General features: G+C 39.9%; 1 protein-coding gene across 3 annotated transcripts; it reads right to left on the bottom strand.

Moving 5' to 3' along the window:
- Positions 1 to 2,318: 2,318 nt before the first annotated feature.
- spmap2l (sperm microtubule associated protein 2 like) lies at positions 2,319 to 23,092 on the bottom strand. Of its 3 annotated transcripts, XM_033633775.2 has the most exons (9): positions 22,670 to 23,092; positions 22,547 to 22,577; positions 20,714 to 20,770; positions 20,073 to 20,207; positions 17,725 to 17,847; positions 10,096 to 10,246; positions 9,375 to 9,509; positions 8,637 to 8,791; positions 2,319 to 6,926 (listed from the first exon to the last, which is right to left on the bottom strand). In XM_033633775.2, the coding sequence occupies exons 1-8, from the start codon at positions 22,686 to 22,688 to the stop codon at positions 8,678 to 8,680; spliced, it is 765 nt and encodes a 254-aa protein (XP_033489666.2). In that variant the 5' UTR covers positions 22,689 to 23,092; the 3' UTR covers positions 2,319 to 6,926; positions 8,637 to 8,677. The 3 variants fall into 3 exon arrangements, with proteins under 3 accessions (XP_033489666.2, XP_078025688.1, XP_078025689.1); XM_078169562.1 differs by lacking the exon at positions 8,637 to 8,791; XM_078169563.1 differs by lacking the exon at positions 17,725 to 17,847.
- Between the last annotated feature and the right edge of the window lie 34 nt (positions 23,093 to 23,126).

Here is a 23,126-nt window from a genome sequence, read left to right as displayed (position 1 = left end):
ATATACAGCCTATGCATCAAAGCAACTAACTAAACTAAAAGTGTAATGAACCCAATCAGGTTGATTACTGATCTTACTGTCAGAGGTCATGAAGCCCTGATGCTGCAACAAAATGTTCTTGCTCTTCTGCACTGATCATGTACGACAGAGAACATGTGCTTCAGCTCTGTCTCTGTCCTCCAGTCATTCCGGTGAAAGGATGATCCGAGTGTGTGATGGCGTGCCATAAGAGCCGATGAGAGTGTGTGCAGCATTTGAATGGAGTCTGGTTTTGTCTGTTGCTAAGAGGACTCAGCAGAGCTGTGAGGAATCTGCCATTTAGAAGCTGCCAGGCTCAGTTTGCGTCACTTTGTGCAACCTGACTTTTTGTTCCACTTAATGCTGGATGTCTCAGATTTTTGATGACTGAATGCCAGTGTAGGGAGCCAGGATATGATTGAGCCACACACAGGACAAGTCAACAGATAACACAAAGTATCTTTTCCTTCTCACTTCCACAAGGAACTGCAGAGTTGTCCACCCAAATTACTAACTGTAGCTAACAGCACTAGCATTTATCACAGAATGTATTTTCTGTGAAAGGGTGTTACTACATTCAACCAAAACCAAATAGCCAAATAGTGTATTGAGTGTAAGGTATTGAGGTTAAAGTATTGAAATGGATCGTGGATGATGTTCAGAAAATATGTACGAAACGGTTATTTGACATTTTTGATGACACTATACTATACTATACTATGACATTTTTTATCACATTTTGGCAACATACTATACTATGACATTTTTTTATCACATTTGAGCGACATACTATACTATGGCATTTTTTTTTATCACATTTGAGTGACATACCATACTATGACATTTTTTTTATCACTTTTGAGCGACATATTATACTATGACATTTTTATCAGATTCTGGCGACATACTATACTATGACATTTTTTATCACATTCGAGCGACATGCTATACTATGACATTTTTATCACTTTTGAGCGACATACTATACTACGACATTTTTATCACTTTTGAGCGACATACTATACTATGACATTTTTATCACATTTGAGCGACATGCTATACTATGACATTTTTATCACTTTTGAGCGACATACTATACTACGACATTTTTATCACTTTTGAGCGACATACTATACTATGACATTTTTTATCACATTTGAGCGACATGCTATACTATGGCATTTTTTATCACTTTTGAGCGACATACTATACTATGACATTTTTATCACATTTGAGTGACATACTATACTATGACATTTTTATCACTTTTGAGCAACATACTATACTATGACATTTTTTGTCACATTTGAGCGACATGCTATACTATGGCATTTTTTTTATCACTTTTGAGCGACATACTATACTATGACATTTTTTGTCACATTCGAGCGACATGCTATACTATGACATTTTTTTTATCACATTTGAGCGACATACTATACTATGACTTTTTTTTTATCACATTTGAGTGACATACCATACTATGACATTTTTTTATCACTTTTGAGCGACATATTATACTATGACATTTTTATCAGATTCTGGCAACATACTATACTATGACATTTTTATCACTTTTGAGCGACATACTATACTATGACATTTTTTATCACTTTTGAGCGACATGTTATAATGACGATTTTTTTCAGATCCTGGCGACATACTATACTATGACAGTTTTTATCACATTTTGGCGACATGACATTTTTTATCACATTTGAGCGACATGCTATACTATGGCATTTTTTATCAGTTTTGAGCGACATACTATGACTTTTTTTTTTTTTATCACATTTGAGCGACATGCTATACTATGACATTTTTTTATCACATTTGAGTGACATACCATACTATGACAATTTTTTTCAGATCCTGGCAACATAGTATACTATGACATTTTTTATTAGTTTTGAGCGACATACTATACTATGACATTTTTTGATCACTTTTGAGCGACATGATATGATATATCATGATATACTTTTTAAAAATCCTTTACTAGACAGTAATAGGACTTTTTCTTTTTTCTTTTACTTTTTTTGACATACTACATTATAACATATTTAATGAACCTTGTTGTGGCATACTGTACGGACATTTCTTTTTAATGGCATATTAAACCAATGCTTTTTTTTTCATTACATTTTTGTGATATGCTATGTTAAGACATTACCTTATGTATTATCTTTCCATTTTCTAAGTTCTTCATGCAATGAAGTGTTTGTATGTGTACACATATTGAGAATAAGAAGTGATCTAACATTTCCACAGTTATTGTTCTTTTACTTTTGTACTATCACTGGCCCATTAAGGAAAAATCTTTTCATGGTTCTTTATAGATTCCTGAGCACAAATAAAATACCAACTACTAGTTTCTTGGGCACAACACCAGGGGGCTTTAATTGAATTCAACAGGATGTCAAGCTCGATACATTTGCATGTTGAACCCATCAAGCATGCAATGTTTACACGTGCTATTAATAACTACACTTTTAAAACACTAACATGTGGCAGGAAATTTAGAATGTGAAGAACAATGAGGGAGTGTCTTTACAATATGTTTTTTTATTTTAACACAACCAGAGAAGATCCATCTCACGCCAAAATTAGCCAGTCAGCATTAAGCAACATTCAACGTAAAATTCACACTGTTGTCGAATAATATATGTTGTATTGAGCAACAACGTCAAGAACCCTCAGCCAAATTATGACATGCAGGTGGTCCTCTGAAATACTTCCAAAATAGAATTTGACCATTCTGGGACTTATGAAACTCTTTCAAACACCTTTATACAAACTCTAACATGCTGCTTTCCTTCCCTCCTGAAAAGTCTACATCTTAACGATACTCATTTTCCACACATCACTTCATCCTGAATAAACCAAAGTAACACCATATGGATGTACCTCATCTCATGCAGCATAAGTGGTGATTAATTAAGTAAACACTGAGTTTGCAGAGTGGAGTCCAGTCCAGCACACGTATTGGTCCAACTGGTTCTGATTCAAAACCACAGCAGCACAGACAGAGTGCTGCCGCTGCCAGTTTCTCACAGCTCAGGGAATATTTACCAAAGAGGTTTTTGTTTGGAGAGAGTTCCTGTAACTCCACCCTGACACGGTTGTTTGCAGAGTAACAGCATGCCATCAAAAAAATAGAGACAGATAGACTCTCAAAAACTATTTATAAGGAAGCTTAATGAGATGGATCATAACTGGGCTCACGTTATGATCTGCAGTAATTTTAGGAGAGCAGGTTTGAGTTTATTTTCTTCACATAGCGGACTGTTCCTAAAGATTTAACTGATAAATATTATTTCTTTTATTCAGGTGGGAAGCAGGAATGTATCAACACAGGAATAATCTTACACTCCTAGGCTAAGTGCCTGTATTATTATCTGACAGAGCAGGGCAATGGCATGATGTCTTGTTTTAACCACTTCCTGTGTTTAGCAGAAGGTGTGGGCTAACTGTACACACACATCCTGTGTGAGGCTGGTGGCACAGAACATTTGACAGCAGTGAACCTAACCACTGACTGCAAAGACGTAGATAAGCTTAACATAATTATGAATCAATATTTACTGTTTGCAACAGAGCCTTCTCAGAGATTATCTATACTGAAATTCGGTGGTTCCCAACTGGTTCAGCCACAGGGTCCAGATTTCTTAGTAGACTTATGATTGGCCAATCTGCATCAGGGGCCGGGACTTAGCGAAGAGTCAATTATCAAAGAATTGCTGAATAAGTAATGCGTAAATTCATAAATAATTCTTTAAGCATTACAAAATAATAGAAAAGTCTGTCCAAATGCAAAACGACAGCCCCGCAATATAATACAATGTTTATGAAACCCCTGCTGTCAGAAAGGTGTTCAGTTTTCTGGTGAATTTTGAGACTGTATTTCATGATACTGTCAGGAATGACAACATTCATTCTTGTGTGACTTTTTCTCTGACACAGGAGTGAAACATTCGGTTGGGAAAAAACAAAAGCAGCATCAACAAAAAAATGCTGATCAGACTTGCCCTTAAAGATACACTGTGGAGTTTTGGACCACTAGTGATACCACAGAGCAATGTTTTGATAAGTGGGTCCCCTTTTTGCGTCAGTGGGTTTGCTCAGCATACACAAACACCCGTGTGTTTTGGTGACAAACACTGACTGTAAACAAAACTGTTGACCTATTAAATAAGGCTTTAGCTCCACCTGGTTACTGAAGGTTAGACTCAACCAAATTTTAACCTCTGAGAAATGTTTGTTTGGCTAAAACTAGGGCTGCTTCCTGATAATTGAGCAAACATTAGTCGACCAGATTTCATTGGTTGCTTAGTCGCAGAAAAACAAACTATTAGGAGGTGTGCCTTGTCGGAATAAATCAAAACCAATATGACTGGATCATGTGGGACTTTAATTTGAAAGGACAGACACAGGAAGTGTCCATGCTCAGCAGTCAGACAGGAGTCAGGTTAATTTCCAGGGCTGGTACCTGCGGTTATTCCACAGGCTAGTTAATAACATGTCGGGCAGGAAATCCAAAGTGTGGGATCATTTTGAGAAGGTGAAGGACGAACCCAAGGTGATATGTAAACTCATCTTCATTGGTCGACTACAAACATGACGTATCATCTGAAACATGGAAGTAGCTACATGACCATTAGCCCACAGCGTCAGTAACAGGCGGCTCGCTCAGTGTGTGACGTGCACTTGTAGATAAAATATAGGCCTATATTAATGAAGGTTCATTAGTACGGTTTTGTATTTCTCTGTAATGTAGCACAGTGTTAACAATGTTACTGATACTATTCTTTCTCACACCTTCAACTCAAACCACCAAAATATATCATTTAATACATCAAATTAATATCGTAAACATGCGGGCGACTAGTTGACTAGTGGCCCTAAATGATGACTATTGGTCGACTATGAAAATTCTTAGTTGGGGGGCAGCCCCAGCTAAACTCAGTCTCTTTTTTTAAAGCACTTGTCCCCATCTCCTCCTCATTACCTTGTGCTCCTAGGTCCCGATCACAGCAGGCTAATCCCAGATTAGCTTCCCAGCGGGACACAGGTTCAATCTCCTTTGATGTCTCGCCGTGCCGAGTCGGGCCAAGCCACAAACCTGCACTGATCTAAAGTCCACGCTGGCTGCCACCGCCTGCAGTGCTCCAAATCAAATTACAGCACAAGGTCTCCACCTCTGAATACATCAACTGTGACTACTTTTTACATAATGCTCACTGACACAAGTGTAAGTGGGATTACAGTGAATTTTCCAAACCGAAACCCCAGCACCCTTTGTGACCTAAACTGTAGCCAGATTGTGGTATTTTCAACAAGTCGTGACCTCTAAAGGGGAAAGGGGAGCTTCTGAAGGCTTTGGTGAAGTTTTCTCACACTCAGACTGCACACAGTGGTCTGGAGTGACTCTGTATAAAATATCAAATACACATGGCAGACACACATCTGTCCCAAATCAAACACTTCAGAGAGAGGGAGAGGAAGTGGTGGAACTGACAAAGAAAGCACAATGTCGCTGCAGTTCAGAAAATTACTCCTTAAAGGCAAAAACATCTACAAAATAAAAGTCAGTGAATTGCCACTGTGTGTGCAAAGATTCTTAGACACATGTTTGTGATATAAACGCAGAGTCCAGCTCAGCTGCTGAGGAAAAAACCCGTGGATCTCAGTATCAAACTGAGGCTCAGACAAAAGCTGCAGATCTTAGACAGACATGTTTTAATTCCTAACATTATTCATCTCCTATGCTCTGATTTTTTCAAAAGCTCTGACATATAAACCGTCAATCTTTCATTGCCTAACATCCACTCCAAAACTTTTTGTTCAAGCTTTTATACACATGGTAACGATATCAACAGACGACCCAACAGAACTGAAAAGAAACAGATGCTGCTGGGTTGTTCTCACTCACGTTTCCTCTCCAGACGTCTCAAGTTTGGGATTTTAACATATTAAACTAATGGCAGATTTACTAATATTCATTTGCTTAAGTTTATTTTCATGCCACCATTTAAATCCTGTTAGTAGATTCTGCTGTGTTTGTGTGTTTGTTTCTCATTTTTATCGACTTTTGACTTTTCCTTTTTGGCATTTTTTGGTGTTTTAGTGCATCACTGCTCGCCGACAGATAATCTGAATACAGTTACTGTCTTTGAAAATAGATTACTGGAAGAGATTACTTTCTTTGTTTTTGTTTTATTTACATTAACAAAGTGTCCTAACTGAATGCAACAGCTACAGCAGAGCTATTGCCGCCCTTAACGTTAATGTTTGGAAACAGTTTAGAGAACAAAAAATACTTTGTCAGGGTTTCGGTTGAAAAAACTACGTATGGGCACAAGTGACAAAAATTTGCGTACTTTGCGTGGTTGACCTTTGGTTTCACATGGGACACAAACACATGGGACTACTGGTTTAAAGTCCATGTTTGTTTGACCTGCTCACCCTACACAAACTTTCTTGCTCTTTATACTTAAATCGTGCATCCACCATAACAAAAAATCCACATCGCTTTGCACTGGTGTTGTTTTCATTTTGCCTGCACATAATTTTTACACATTTCATTCCCACCCAAGCACCAGTGTCTAGGGGTGAAAGACAAAGCCAATGTGGAAGTGCCAAAAACTGCAGTTTCTCGAATGTCCACTTGTCCAAGAACGAGTCAATTTATTATTATTGTTGTGACAAAGGTGAGTCAGTGATGTAGATGTGAGTGAACAGGGTGAAGTGTAAGATTTTGTAAAGTGAAAGCAAATGAAAACCAAACAAAGGCCAAAGTGTGCCGATGCCGGAGGAGGTGAGTGGAAAGAGGTGAGTCCAACTGGAGAACTTTTATTCCCCAGGAACACTCAGCCCAACTGCTCCGAGCCACTGCGCTCCTGTGATGCCTTCAAGAACAGAGAAAAAAAAAACAGTCAAAGCTCCGCAGTAGACGAGGAATGGCTGATTTACGAATTTGAAGTGGAGTATTATCTACACAACCCTTCCTCATTTTAAAACAAAAACCTAAATAAGGTGGCAGCTGGCTGGAGGTAGATCACCAGGGAGCTGAAAGTTTCTGGTAAATGACCATCACTAATAATAACCTGCCTACCACTGGCTATATCGTCTGTTATTTACAGTAAATATCACAATATAAAACATGTGTTTTTTGTTTGTTGCCCATCTTTTAAGTGGTTACATCTCCAGTTAAGCGCACAGCTGCTGGGTAGCCTACGTGATTTGTTTACATGACGTAACAGAAGTGCATATTTAATGCATTCAGTGTTAATAGATGGTGCCGCTCGCTGCCTATTAGGACATGGTGTAAATTTCACATGAGGCACACATTTCCATTTTTGGTACTGGACCAGGTTGGATCCATTTTGCCTTCAGAACTGCCTTAATTCTTGGTGTCATAGATTCAATAAGGTGCTGGAAACATTCCTCAGAGATGCTGGTCAATATTGACATGATGACATCACACAGTTGCTGCAGATTTGTCGGCTGCACATCCATGACGAGAATCTCCCGTTCCAGCACATCCCAAAGGTGCTCTACTGGACTGAGATCTGGTGACTGTGGAGGCCATTGGAGTACAGTGAACTCATTGTCATGTTTGAGATGATGTGAGCTTTGTGACATGGTGCGTTATCCTGCTGGAAGTAGCCATCAGAAGATGGGTACACTGTGGTCATAAAGGGATGGACACGCACAGCAACAATACTCAGGTAGGCTGTGGTGTTTAAACCATGCTCAGTTGGTACTAAGAAAATCTCCCCCACACCATTACACCACCAGCAGCAGCCTGAAGCGTTGATACAAGGCAGGATGGATCCATGCTTCCATCTGAATGTGGTTTTTCCAATCTTCTATTGTCCAGTGTTGGTGAGAAAACCCGTGTGAATTGTAGCCTCAGTTTCCTGTTGTTAGCTGACAGGAGTGGCACCTGGTGTGGTCTTCTGCTGCTGTAGCCCATCTGCTTCAAGGTTGGACAAGGTGTTGTTGCTTCAGAGATGCTCTTCTGCACACCTTGGTTGGAACCAGTGCTTATTTGACTTCCTGTTGCCTTTCTATCATCTTGAACCAGTCTGGCCATTCTCCTCTGACCTCTGGCATCAACAAGACATTTTGGCTCACTGGATATTTTCTCTTTTTGGGACCATCCTCTGTAAACCCTAGAGATGGTTGTGATGGTTTCTGAAATACTCCACCAACTATTGGCACCAACAACCATGCTACATTCAAAGTCACTTAAATCACCTTTCTTCATCATTCTGATGCTCAGTTTGAACTTCAAATAGCTATTTGCGTCAACAAGCAGTTGAACAGGTGTACCTAATAAAGTGGCCAGTAAGTGTACACGCACCAGACAAATGAGCTCATCAAGACAATTTTAGCACATTACCTTGTTTATATTTTAGGGCATGTATTCAGTAATCTATAGAGGAACATGTTTTGACAGTAACCCTCCAAACACTGATGGCTGGTGGAGCAAAAGAAGAAGCTTAATGTCTACAACCATCATTACTGTCTTAATCATTTATAAAAATCAAGATCTAAGTTTTGCTGGTTTAGTCTGACACTGAATTATCTTCACAAACTACAAAAGGACTGACTTAGTTGTGATGTTGATGGAAGTTCAGAAGAACAGAACGTCTCACTGGCTCCACTCTGGTTCTCGTGGAGGGATGTAGTCCTTGGAAAGCTGTTTTGGTGTTGCGAGCATTTCAACACGAGCACTCGCTGTGGCTCTCCTCGCCGCCTTTGAAACCTGATTTTAGAGGAACAGACCTTTTGTCAAAGTTTTAGCACTGACAGCTGTTCCATCGAGAATTTAGGAAACTACCACCCCAGAAAGCATGTCTTAAAAGATGTTAATCATGTTCAAGTTCAACCAAAGGATCTTTGGTCATTACACATTTTTCTGTTCATCGTTAAATGTTTCATCTGTCAAAATATGAGCCAGAGTGCAAAACCACAGATCATAAGGACATATAGCCAATAAAAGTCTGGCATGGCGTGTAAGCGGACGATGTGTCAAACTCACATTTGGCTGATGACAGTGATTGGAAAATTCCACAACTAATTGAAAGAACTCCTCATCATGTGAGAACAGCTCTACAGTTTATGACAGAGAGCTGGTTTAAACAGCTGGAAAATATTTTAATTGACTGTTTGATGTCAAACTTACAGACACGCAGAGAGAACTGTTCTCACTGTGTCGAAGTGTTTCAGCCAAGACTATTCTGAAAGAGTTCAAGAACGACTTGATCTTGAGTTCTACACTGTTCAGGAGCTTTTAAAACAAACTGTACCAATAAACACTGAGATGATTTATCAGTAGGTGTTCTTACAGTCCAGATTGATTCCACTGGGTGTCCGAGCTCCAGGCAGATGTTGCTCTGCTTCAGTCTGGGCAGTGACAGCTGGACCAGTCGCTGAGAGATTCGAGCCGTCTTGGAAGCAAAGGAGACCACGGATTCAATGCTCTGTGGTGCACAGACAGACGGAGGGAATTCAGACTTCATACGACTTTGTGGTTAAGATCTATTGAGATGACTTGGTCCTAAACCATCAGTTGAAGAAAAACTGGCTGAGGGAGGTTTAGATTTGTTAAAAATCCTATTTCAAATCCTCATCATTCCTGACATACGCTACGTGATTCATTCTCTACTACAGTGTATATATATATTTTTTTTATCATAATATCAATATGTACTGCAATATAAAGTGCTTTTTCTGTAATTCTAATTTGAGGAGAACTGAGAGGAGAATGTGTTTTCAGATAATCCTATGAATTTAATAACTGAAAATAAAGATACTTCATTACATTCATGCAAATATACTGTGAATCCAGTGACTGCAACTGAACAGCCCTCACTGATTGTTGAAAACTGGAGGAGAGAAGCTTTTAACAGTAAGGCAAACTGACAGGGTCAAAAATCTTCTCTGTTGGAGTCCATTTAAAATCTATTTAATCAGTACAACAACGCTGATGCAACCTGTCAGATGACTTTCTCTATTAACACACTGCCTGTAGGGTTTACTCAGTCTGTAAGTGCTGTAGGATCTCACCTCTCTGTTGCTCTGGAAATCTGGATGGTTCAGTTTGGGGTTGGAGAGCTGCAGCAGTCGCGGTGTGATCACAGCAGCTTTCACGCTGGGATCAACGTGCCAAACGGGACAGTTATTCTCACACTGAGGTGTGTGAGGAGGCATGTGGGACCTGCAGAGAGACATCGGAAAAGTCAAGTTTCCTAACTGAGCTGTATTTAAGAATCAGAGTCACTTTTATTGATAATATGCGTACACATGCAAGGAATTTAACCGTTGTTTCTGTATTTCCCTCAACATACTTACACATACTGTAAATAAACAGCTGGGAACAAGTCCAACAAAGCATGGTGGATAAAAGTACAAGACAGACAGGACCATTATGTTCACAAGTATGTGAAAGAATATGGGTTTATATAAATGGGTGGGCAAATAAGGTGGACACCCAAGATTAGTGTCACCAATTCAGTATCTGACCAAATGTCTCCCCTTCTGTTCCCGAGATATGACGTTGTATAATTATCAGAAAAGAGATCATGCAGAACATTATGATGTCAAAGTGAAGCTGACCTTTGACCTTTTAGATATGAAATGTCATCACTTCATCATTTTATCCTGTTAGACATTTCTGTGAACTTTTGTCATAATTAGCCATGAATTCTTGAGTTGTGGCTCAAAACATGTTTTGTGAGGCCACAGTGACCTTTGACCTTTGATCTACAATTCAGTCAAAGTGGATGTTTGTGCCATATTTTAAGAAATTCTCTCAAGGTGTTCTTGAGATATCGTTTTCACAAGCATAAGATGGATGCAAGGTCATAGTGACCCTGACCTTTAACCTACGACCACCAAAGTCTAATCAGCTCATTATTGAGTCCAAGTAGATGTTTGTTCCCATTGGAGAAATTCTCGCAATGTGCTCCTGAGGTATTGCGTTCACGAGAATGAGTCGGACAACGTCACAGTAACCTTCATCTTTGACCACCAGATTCTAATCAGTTCATTGTTGAGTCCAGTTGGACGCTTGAGCCGAATTTGAAGAAATTCCCTCAAGGCCTTTTTACGATATTGTGTTCACAAGAATGAGACGGATGCAAGGTCACAATGACATTGAACTCGGACCACAAAAGTCGAATCAGTTCATAGTTGAGTCCAAGTGGATGTTGGTGCCAAATTTGGAGAAATTCTCTCAAAGTGTTCCTGAGATATCGTTTTCACGAGAATAAGATGGATGCAAGGTCACAGTGACCCTGACCTTTAACCTACAACCACCAAAATCTAATCTGTTCAGTGTTGAGTCCAAGTAGATGTTTGTTCCCATTGGAGAAATTCCTGCAATCTGCTCAAGGTATTGCATTCACAAGAATGAGTCAGACGAAGTTGGGGTAACTGTGACCTTTGACCACCAAGTTCTAATCAGTTCATAGTTGAGTCTTTGGGGATGTTTGTGCCAAATCTGAAGAAATTCCCCTTAAGGTGCTCTTGAAATATCATGTTCACGAGAATGAAACTGATGCAAGCTCACAGTGAACCTATGGTCCCAAAATTCTGATCAGGTCATCTTTTACTCAAAGTGGATGTTTCTGCCAAATTTGAAGAAATTCTCTGAAAGGCATTCTTGAGAATTGAAATTCACGAGAATAGGACAGAGGGACGGGCAGATAACTTGAAAACATAATGTCTCCAGCCACAGCTATCAATGGAACAGAGGCATAAAAATAAAAGGTTTACGTACAATTAAAGTGTCTGTAGGTTGTACACTACACAGTTAGTGTACAAACATAAATACTGAATGTACATGGACTGGATGAGTTTGTATGTGCATGTGTACATGTTTATATACTGTATACAGCCTGCAGGATTCATACGGACAGTCTTCAAACAAACAGTTTTCTGACATGAATGAATGTTTTCTTCTTAAAGTAGTAGTTTTCTCATCATATTATGTTTTTTGTTTCTTTTCTCTTTCCTGAAAACCAACTACCATCCCTCTGCCGTACAGCTGCAGGCACTGTCTCTAGAAAATGTGTTATTGTACAGCGCATTTTAAACATATTTGTGGTAAATATTCTAAACATAAAGGCCCATTTACATATGCTGGAGCTTTCAACTGTATCCCACAGAGGACCAGAATAAGACAGTCGCTGAATACAACAGCTGAGAGAATAGCTACAGTAAGTGCACCTTACATTTAGAGTACCACAGATGGGGCGTCCTCGTGGCACAGTGGCTACATAAGATGCATACCATGAAACTGCAAGAATCTTGTTTTTGACCGCTCTCACTCTCCCACTATCTGATCAAAGCAAAATGAAAAAAAAAAAAAAAACTATATATATATATAAACATACATATATATATATATATATATATATATATATATATATATATATATATCACAGAGTCGTGTCACAAAGGTGAGCGGCAGTTCTCTGGGTGAAAATGCCTTGTTGATGCCAGAGGTCAGAGGAGAATGGCCAGACTGGTTCAAGATAATAGAAAGGCAACAGGAAGTCAAATAAGCACTGGTTACAACCAAGGTGTGCAGAAGACCATCTCTGAAGCAACAACACCTTGTCCAACCTTGAAGCAGATGGGCTACAGCAGCAGAAGACCACACCAGGTGCCACTCCTGTCAGCTAACAACAGGAAACTGAGGCTACAGTTCACACAGGCTCACCAAAACTGGACAATAGAAGATTGGAAAAACCACATTCAGATGGAAGCATGGATCCATCCTGCTTTGTATCAACGCTTCAGGCTGCTGCTGGTGGTGTAATGGTGTGGGGGAGATTTTCTTAGTACCAACTGAGCATGGTTTAAACACCACAGCCTACCTGAGTATTGTTGCTGAGCGTGTCCATCCCTTTATGACCACAGTGTACCCATCTTCTGATGGCTACTTCCAGCAGGATAACGCACCATGTCACAAAGCTCACATCATCTCAAACATGACAATGAGTTCACTGTACTCCAATGGCCTCCACAGTCACCAGATCTCAGTCCAATAGAGCACCTTTGGGATGTGCTGGAACGGGAGATTCTCGTCATGGATGTGCAGCCGACAAATCTGCAGCAACTGTGTGATGTCATCATGTCAATATTGACCAAAATCTCTGAGGAATGTTTTCAGCACCTTGCTGAATCTATGACACCAAGAATTAAGACAGTTCTGAAGGCAAAACGGGTCCAACCCTGTACTAGTAAGGTGTACCTAATAAAGTGGCCGGTGGCAAAGATTTAACTAACTCAGTTTCTCAAATATTGGTTGAAACTAAGTTGGCACTTTTATTCCCTGACAGCACATAACGTGTCATTTTATAAAGTGTTTAATTTGTATCTGCCATGTGCTGCCTTGTATTCTGTCTGGTTTATTTATTAATTCATTTATTTTTGTGTTGTTTTTTTTTGGAGCAACAGGATGAGAGGATTAAGTTCCGACAGCTGGTGATGATTATTTACTGTGCAGTGCATTAAAAAAAATCAATCAATGCAATGTCTGTTATTTAAATTACAAAAACAAATATTCATTTTGTGTTTGTAAACCCTGTGTAAATGGTGTATTTTTGCCCAACAACATGTTCTGCTGCTGCGTTCAGGTTTTATAAAAAGACTTCCGCGGCTGTCTGCAAGCGTCCCACGGGTCCTGAACTTTGGACAATAAGCTCTATTGTCTGTGCTCCTCGCTCTCCCACAGTCTGACACTGAAATAACAGATGTCCAAACGCTGGCTTCCTCACACAGCGTGGAGACGTTAGTGTTGGAGCGGAGCCTCTGCTTGGACTTCTCATATTTAACTTTATGATAGGTTTTATTCTGCTGCGATCAAACTCTAGACTTTGGTTTGTACGAGGGCCCCCCTGAGAGAAAAGGAAAGCTTTGGAGTTTAAAGACACAAATCTGCCAAAAAAAAAAAAAAAAACAGTGACATGGAGGTCTACTGGAGCTGGATGTGGAAATAATCTGTAAAACAGAAACGTCAAAGACTCTGTCATAGTGCTGGTGTACGTACTGAACATATTTCCTAACATTAACATTAAACGAATTAATGTGATGAATTTGTTTCCAAATTGTTGCTGTCAGTGGAGACAAGATAATCAATACAATAAAAACTCATTGAAGTACTGACCAACACTGTCCTCTGCTTAGTTCAGTTACATTTAAAGGTTCTATAAGCGACAATCAGAGTCTGGGACGGGATTACCTGCACACAGCTCTCACCTCTGACAGCAGAAGGAAACATCGAGGTGGCGGAGCCAAAATGGCGGTAGCAAGCAGGCTAGCCATGCTAGCAATGCAGGGCTAACAGTGCTAACACTAGCAACTGTGCTGAAGGAGATAACAGTGTTAATGCTGCATTCCAGGCAAGTTTCTGAGCTCGTAAGTCACCACTTCAAGTCACGTCACGTCTCATGAATTCATAGTGTTCCAGGCAGGTCACGCCAAACTGTCAAAGCAACATGGCAGACTATGCAGGGTTTATGTTTGTTCACGATCACTTCTTTTTTTTTTTTTTTTTTTTTTCTTGTCTGCATTGGTCTTCATAGCTTAGCGCCACTAAAGGGTGTAAGCTTCTTGTGAAGACTGATGCACTGTTAATCTTGCAGTCAAGTATTTTATACCCATAATGCGTGGTTGTGACCGTCACCCACCCTCCCTGGAGACTAGCCTAACAGCCTTTATTGGAAAAACTTCCTAATATGAGTCAGAGAGGGCCGTGATACACCAAAGTGTGTCAGGGGGAAAGTAAGGAAACAAGCAAGGGGGAGGGGGCAGGTGCTTAAGTCCTGAGTTATATAGTGACAGTGCATGCGGAGAAGAAGGAGGAAAAACAAACAAATAAACAAACAAACGAAAAAAAAAAAACAGGGGAGAAACAGGCAGTGTAGCTAATGTATTGTGGCCTTGAGGTGGTTGTGCTCCATGCAGATTATCAAAAATAAACGTATACATGTCTACTATACTGTACTGAAAAACAAAAACAAAAGAGAAGTCTATACTGAACACCAAAAATGTGAGAGTCTTGGTGGAGGGGGAAAGCCCAATTACAGAGAAGAGTTGCCAGCGCGGTGTGGTAGGTTTGAGAAGCAAGTGGGCCCCTTTGGAGTGATCCCATCGGTTCTTTGCGATGCGTCATGGAGCTGAAGTATCGAACATGCATACGTGTATTTGAACCCTCCCAATGTGTTTATGAAAACCATCACCAGGGTCCAGGGCCAGCCCTGCGGGGGAAGGGGGGCGGTATGGCACCCCAAGACCGCAGGAGCGCCCAGACCCCAAGACCAGGGAGCCGCAGAGGCTGCAGGACACCACGCAGGCCCAAGGACCCAGGGCGGCGAAGGCCGGCACCCCCAGAGAGCCAGAGACACACCCCAGACAGGCGGGGCAGGAGGGCCCGCCCACCCACCGCCCGACGCGGCCCGTGCAGCCATAAGGCACCTCACGATCACTTCTATCGCCAAAGGTGCTGGTTCCTTGTTCATTTGAGTGAAACGGAGGAGGAGAAACGGCGCATAAGGTCACAGATGCTATGATACTTTTTATTTTACGTTATCTGTGTGTTTGGAAACGTATTTTGTATTGATTTATTCTTGCACTGGAAGCTAGCTGTTAGAGCAGCTGCCAATAATGCGCTGACATTAGGGTTATTTTTTGTCTGTTTCTCACCCTGTATCACCTGCAACAACACTGCATCCATGGGGCTGCCATTGTTGTTTAGAGGAGTAAGGTAATTGGTTTAGAGGGCTGTGTGATGTCAGAGAGCGTAACTGGAAGTACATCAATCTGGTACGAGTTCATGGGTGGTAACGGGTTTGACTGCCGTTCCAGTGCACTTTCATGGGTAGAAGGTTGTAAAAACACGAGTTACGGGTTGCCTGGAATGCACCATAACTTGGTGGGGAACCGCGGGGTGGGTATTACACTTACAGCCACCGTGGGTCAGGACAGGTTATCAGCGTTAGCATGCACTAACATGCATGTGTGGCCAGCCTGCCTTCCAAAACAAGAAACAGAAAAGCTCGGATTACAGCACACACAGAGGTAATGCAACTTCTTTCTCTCCTCAGGACGACATTATTCCACTTACAAAAGCAAAAATTTAGAGAAAAGTGCAAAAAATACGGGCTTTGTTTTGTGTAACAGAATGTACAGTTTATTTTTAGACTAATCAACTAATCATTTCAACACCAGTTACAACATCTTGTGAGAAAAGTGAGTAAAACAACAAAGACCAACAAGCTAATGTTCCTACGTCAAAAAAATCAAAACTATCAAAAGAAAAGAAACCTAATCATTACTAATGCTTAATGGACTGTAAGAAAAATACAAAATTTGTTTAAAATTTCTTTTCATACATCTAGCTTACAACAGCATTCAGTCTATTTGAGTATGAGGCACATCCTGTTTATACTTTGCAATACTGTACAGCAGCGATACTAAATTTACAGCCCGCTGGCAAGATTCTGCTGACGGGTGTGCCAGGAGGCCCACTAACCATTTCTAGTTCACACTGAAAATAAAGTGATTCACACTGATAATTGTTTTGTTTCTGATAATTGTCAGGGTGAAGCATGCTGAGTATCTGCTGTACAGTATACCCACTACAGTGAAGTTAAAGGAACAGTGTGCCATCTAATGGTGAGCATTGCAGAATGCAACCCACTAAAACTTCTCCCGGTTAGAATTCATTTTTTAATTTCATGTCATTTATTTGACGCACTTACTAAAGTGTGCTCACCTTTTTTTTTTTCTCTGATTACTTAAGATCCAGACGTTCAGGTTTTTACCGGGGACCGAATTATCTGCAAAGGTCTCTTCCTCTCCAAACAAACAGAGCTAGTGATTTAAAGCACGAAAAAAAACCTAAATAAAACAGTTTCACACAAAAACAAATCTGTGTTTTCTGAAGCTCTCATCCCGGATAGGCCAATCCAAAAACGGGAATGGCCCTATCTAGAGCCAGTGTCTGGTTTGTCCTTTCTGGGCTTCTGTAGAAACATGCTGATTTATGGACGAGGTCCAGCTCCTCGGCTCCTTCTAAGGTAACTAAAATATCATAAGTCTTATTTTTAGGTGATTATACACAAAAGAAAATAAACTTAATATCATAAATATTAAATAAATATCAATTAAAGTATCAATATTAATTTAATATTAATTAAAAATATTAAATATAAATATCCAATTTAATTTAATTTTAATTTCTGGCAATACATCCCCCTAAATCCAGCACACTGGACCTTAAAAAATATATAATAATAACGGTTGTACATACAGTAACTTCGATGGCTTTAAAAACTTTCACTTTCACCAAATATAAGTTACCTAAACATTTCAAAGTTTTGACCTGCAAGTCACCAAAACAAAAACACCAACATAACTTCACAGTAGCACAGCAGATATGGTTGTACTGTGTCTGAGAACTGAGTGTTCTAATTTTAGGTCAGACGTTAGCTTGTGAGTTAAACAAACAGCTGTTTCAGTGATGATTTCCAAGAAAAAAATCAACACTTACTGAGCTCAGAGCTCAAACACTGGGCTCCTAAATAACCTCAAACATCACAGCACTAGTTTAACCTGGGTTTGTTTGGTTCAGCTGCACTTGTCTTCACTTTACCGCCTGTGTCTGATGTCTAATGAGGCTTTTACCCTGCTTCCTGGGAGCTCCTGGTTCTGGGTGTTGACAAACGGACAATCTGCTCATACTGGGAAGCCTTAGAGGAAGGATGTTGGGTCTTCCTGGAGAAGCTCGCCTCCTCCTCCTCCTCTTTCCTGCAGGAAAACGGAGGCTATTACCACATCCATTATATGTTATGTTGTGGGTCTGAGACAAAAGAGCGTCTTGAGCCAGAGGGAGGGGGGAGGAGGAGGGGAGATACAGAACAATGGATGAGTGTCAGCGCACCGCTGATGACGGAGGTACGACTGGAAAATGATCTGCACCCACAAAAACATTTAAATTTGTTAAACACTGAGTCGAGACAGTGGGATGACACATGACCAAGGTCGAATGCTCACGGCTGACAGTTTCATTCTCAGCTCATTGTTCTTCTCTTAAAGCAAATATGTGGACGAAAACAGATCATGTTTAAGGATTTAAGGAATGGGTCATCTTGGCAAAGTCATTCCTAAGTGAACTGTTAAGGATAAGGCTGGTGATTTTTGTCATTATCAAACATATCCCATGAAAACTATGAATTTATCCGTCTAAAAAGTATTGTCTGGTTTATTTTGACTCAATCGGACTGAAAATAGTCCCTAACAAATGCAAAAGTTACTCATTTGAGTTATGTTTGCTTAAAACTACAGCGTGCAGCAGATGGGGAAATCACTAAGCCTTTAAGTAAGTATTTGAGACGCTGCTTTGAAGACACTGCTGTCAAAGAGATTCCTTTCTGTTTTCCTCATTTTCTGCTTTCTCTATTTTGTAATCATTGCGAACTGAGTACCTTAAGGTTTTGAAAAACGAGGTTACAGCGGCACGGTGGTGCAGTGGTTAGCACTGTCGCCTCACGGCAAGAGGGTTCCTGGTTTGAACCCAGGGTGGGGGAGCCCTTCTGTGTGGAGTTTGCATGTTCTCCCTGTGTCAGCGTGGGTTTCCTCCAGGTGCTCCAGCTTCCTCCCACAGTCCAAAGACATGCAGGTTAATTGGTGACTCTAAATTGTCCGTAGGTGTGAATGTGAGTGTGAATGGTTGTCTGTCTCTATGTGTCAGCCCTGTGATAGTCTGGCGACCTGTCCAGGGTGAACCCTGCCTCTCGCCCAATGTCAGCTGGGATAGGCTCCAGCACCCCTGCGACCCCTAACAGGATAAGTTGCGGAAAATGAATGAATGAATGAAACTACAAGTCGATTGACAGAATTCATTTGTAAATACCTTAGTAACTGATTTTTCCAAGCAAAAATGCCAAACATTCACTGATTCCAGCTAATCAATTGTGAGGATTTTATGCTTTTCTTTATTTTGTAATCATTGCAAACTGAGTACCTTAACGTTTTACACCGTTGGTCAAACAGAACAAACCATATGAAGACATCAGCCAGGGCGTTGAGAAACTGCCAAGGGCATTTTTCACTATTATAACAAAAACAATTATTAATCGAGGAAATAATCTGCGGATTAATCCATAATGAAAAATATCAGTAGTTACAGTCTTGTATTTAATGAAAGTCACAGTTGCCGTGCCCTACATATGGCCACACTATGACACTGAGGTATTACAGCAGTAATATTGTATAATAATTTGTGGAGCTGGACCAGACAGTCTGCCAGATAATCAGATTAGAAATAACAAAATGGACTAGACTACATGGCTGCAGTAATGTGATTAGATGCGGAACAGCAGTGTAATTATCAGAAGTAACATAATTATTACAATCTATATCTTATATTCAACTAATCAATACAAAACAAGCCAATACAAACAAACTGTCTGTATTCAGCAGCCTGAATCAACAGCTGTTGAATCTCTACTGTAAATCTCTGATGAACTCAACCAGCAGGTGATTGCAGTCATCTTCAATTACAGTAAATTACTGTCATTTGTTCTCGGAGCTGCACTTCCTGTGTGGGCCTCTTATTGAATTACACTGCATGTTACTGTGCTTTTAATGTGACAGCTGACGGGGGGAAACAACAAACAATGTCAAAATAAAAGCCTCAGGAGCTGCCATCACAGCTCCTCGTGCGCTAATTGATCCTGACAGCTCTCAGGGGTGTTCACCTCAGATCGTGATGCAACTGGCATCAGTCCTGAACATCACTTTGCAGTTTGCATTTCCTGAATCAACTCCGTGCCAAAGAGCATCGGAGAGACTTCAAAGTCGATACTCCCTGTCAGCTTTGCAAAAATTTTCTGAAATATGTCGATGCAGCTCTACATAAAAGGTCTGTGTACGGTCCTCTGGAGCATGAACACAAACAGCCCCCCCTGCCTCTCATGCCTTTTTGATAAGAGTCATCAATAATGTTCAGGGTGCAGACAGGCTACTGTTACCTCCGGTGGTCCTCCCTTGCTGAGAAGTCTCTTTTGTGCCTGGCTAGGTATTGGATTCTTGCACTTGGAACGGCCCCGAGCGCTGAGGCGGAGATGGGCCATATTGGCTCCTGGTTGCCCCAGCTCAGCTTCCCACTGATCAATAAAAAGATGAAAAGTTTCCAATAAGGAGTTGAGATGATGACAATGTTGGCGCAGAAGAAGAATACATATTTTCCAAGCAGGCGACTACAATATGAAAGAATGATACTTTCAATCACATGTGACCGTTCTGTTCATTTCCCCATTGTTTCGGCTTTTTAACCGCACATTTAAAGCGTGCCAAACATCTGTCTTTAATTAAGTAGCTTAAAGAAACTGCACTCAAGGAAGGAAACACTGACCACATAGGCTCCTGGATTCTGGGAGTCAATTTCACACTAGATCAATGAACAAACATACAATTTCATATGATGTAACAGCTGGAACAAAACCCCTGCAATGATGAAGAGCTTTACAGACTGTAAAAACCGAGACTATAATGAACAGAGGTCACTGTGAAGCTTCTTGTGGTATCACAAAAGTTGTGTTTGTTTTCACATATGTAAGAAAGAATCCCATTTTAATCAAGAGGAAAAATATCATATGACTCAGCTACTCACCAAGGAGTTGTGGCCCAAACTGCTTTTGAGGTTTTGTGCTGCGCCAGCTCCAAGATCCTGCCAAGAAAACATAACATTCCCAAAAAACACAAATCAGCTTTAAATACGAGTGTAATTCAGAGACTTTGGGCCCAGGGCGAACGTGCAATCACTCAGTGGGTTTCCCATCTGTGTTGAGGGTTTTCGTCTCTGGCAGAACTTTGACATCCAAAGACTGGTCTTACTCTTCAGTTAAAAAACGTTGGCTTTAAACTCCAAACCTCAATGTGGCCACTAATCAACTCAGAGACACAACAGTCAAAGTTTATCTGTGAGTCGTACAGTTTCATGAGAGGATTTTCATTTTGCAGGACTGACTGAGAGAGAAAAGTTTACAGTCGTGGTTTAAGCTTGTAGTCTTTTTTTATTCCACTGTGACCCTTCGATGAGGGACAGTAAATGAACAGTCACACATAAAAAAAATGTAGTACACTTCACTTTAACTGCACTTTATTAGCAGACATAAAAATACTTAAGTGCCTATTGATGTACTGTATTTTCAACAATTATAACCTCTCCTGTAGAAACATAACTACGTTAAAGTATTGTGTCATTAATCAGGTACATACCAACATCAAGTAATGGACACTTCACAGGAGGAGTTAAACTTACTTGTAGACAACTACATCAAATACTTAGGCTAATGTTTCGCTAACTATTTCAACTGTTTGTTACTTTTAACCAACCATTTAAAGTTTTTTCATTACTTTTCGCTATTTCAACTGTTTTTCATTATGTTTAGCTAACTATTTCAACTGCTTCTTCAATCCTCTTAGCTAACGACAGGGTTCCCACAAATGTACACAGACAAAATTTAAAAACTTGACTTTGACTTTTCAAGGACCCGTAATAATTTTTTTTTCTTGCCCCACTTGGCGGGGGTTTATTCGTTACTCTTAGCTAACTATTTTAACTGTTAATTTGTTTCTCTTAGCTAACCATATTAAATGTTTCCTTGTTTCATTAGCTATTTCAACTGTTCGTTACTTTTATCTAACTCTTCCAAAGGTTTCTTATAACTATTTTGTTTGTTTCTTCATTACTTTTAGCTAAGTTTCAACTGTATGCTCTAAATGTTTAGCTAACTGTTTAAACTGTTTCTTCGTTACTTTTAGCTATTTCAACTATATATCATTACTTCTAGCTAACTAACTATTTCTAACTACTTCAACCGTTCATTCATTACTTTTAGCTACCTATTTTGACTCGTTACTTTGTTTCTTTGTTACTTTTAACTAACCATTTTAGTTGTTTCTTTGTCACTTTTTAGATAACTGTTTTAACTGTTTATTTGTTACTTTTAGCTATTTCAATACATGCTACTTTTAGCTAACTATATGTTATTCATTACCCTTAGCTAAATATTTTAACTGGTTCTTCGATACTTTAAGCAATTTTAACTTTTCTTTGTCACTTTTAGCTAACTATATCAACTGTTTATTCATTACCCATAGCTAACTATTTCAACTGTGTCTTTATTACATTTAGCTAACTAGTTCAACTATATATCTTTTACTTTAAGCTAACTATTTATTTTAACTTTATATTCCTTACAGTTAGCTATAAGTAGTGAATTAACAGTTGAAATGGTGAGTTAAAAGTGTATATTATATACAATACAGTAAATACACAAAATATATTTAAATAAGTGAATAAATAAATGTGAAACACACTAATAAATATTCAACAGTTAACATTTCTTAAAAGTAGCTATTATCTACAACTTTGCAAGATTGGTAATTTGTTGTACGTTAAACATTAGTCAGAGACATTCATAAAAATATTTTACTTCACCTGTTTGAGGGACCAAATCTGGACTGAATCCCTGCAAGAATCAGAGAGAAAATAAATCAGACTAAAAATATGAGACTAAAATATTTATAGACTGTGTTGCACATAAACAATCAATAAATTTACCTTGTTTTCCAGACACCATGTCTCACAGCAGCAGCAGCAGCAGGTTGGATGTGTGGGCTTGCTGCCTGCTGATGGTGTCACACTAATCTCCTGCTGTTGCTAAGGAGCCAGGAGTCCTTAGCAACCAGCTTCACACCTGAGGACTCCTTGAAACTGGAGTCTGCACACTCAACCTATCCATCTTACTGTCTCAAGACTTCCACAGCAGGATGTTAAACAGAAAGTGATACATCGAGGTCAGCGGCAACGGGCGGCTGCTGCAGTATTTCTGAAGAGCCGCTGTGTTTAGATCAGATTCCAAATTTAAAAGTACTTTGATAGCTCGACAACAGAGTAAATGTCAGCAGCTATGTTAGGACACAGCTTTTTCCTCACGTGAGGCCAGTCTGCATCCCCAGATAAGCTGGTGTTATTTGTTTTACACCTAGCCTATAAATGTGGCGCCGCAGGGTGTTCA

Source organism: Epinephelus lanceolatus, chromosome 7 (assembly GCF_041903045.1).
Source record: "Epinephelus lanceolatus isolate andai-2023 chromosome 7, ASM4190304v1, whole genome shotgun sequence".
Taxonomy (NCBI): Eukaryota; Metazoa; Chordata; class Actinopteri; order Perciformes; family Serranidae; genus Epinephelus; species Epinephelus lanceolatus.
This window is presented reverse-complemented; position numbering and strand designations above follow the sequence as displayed.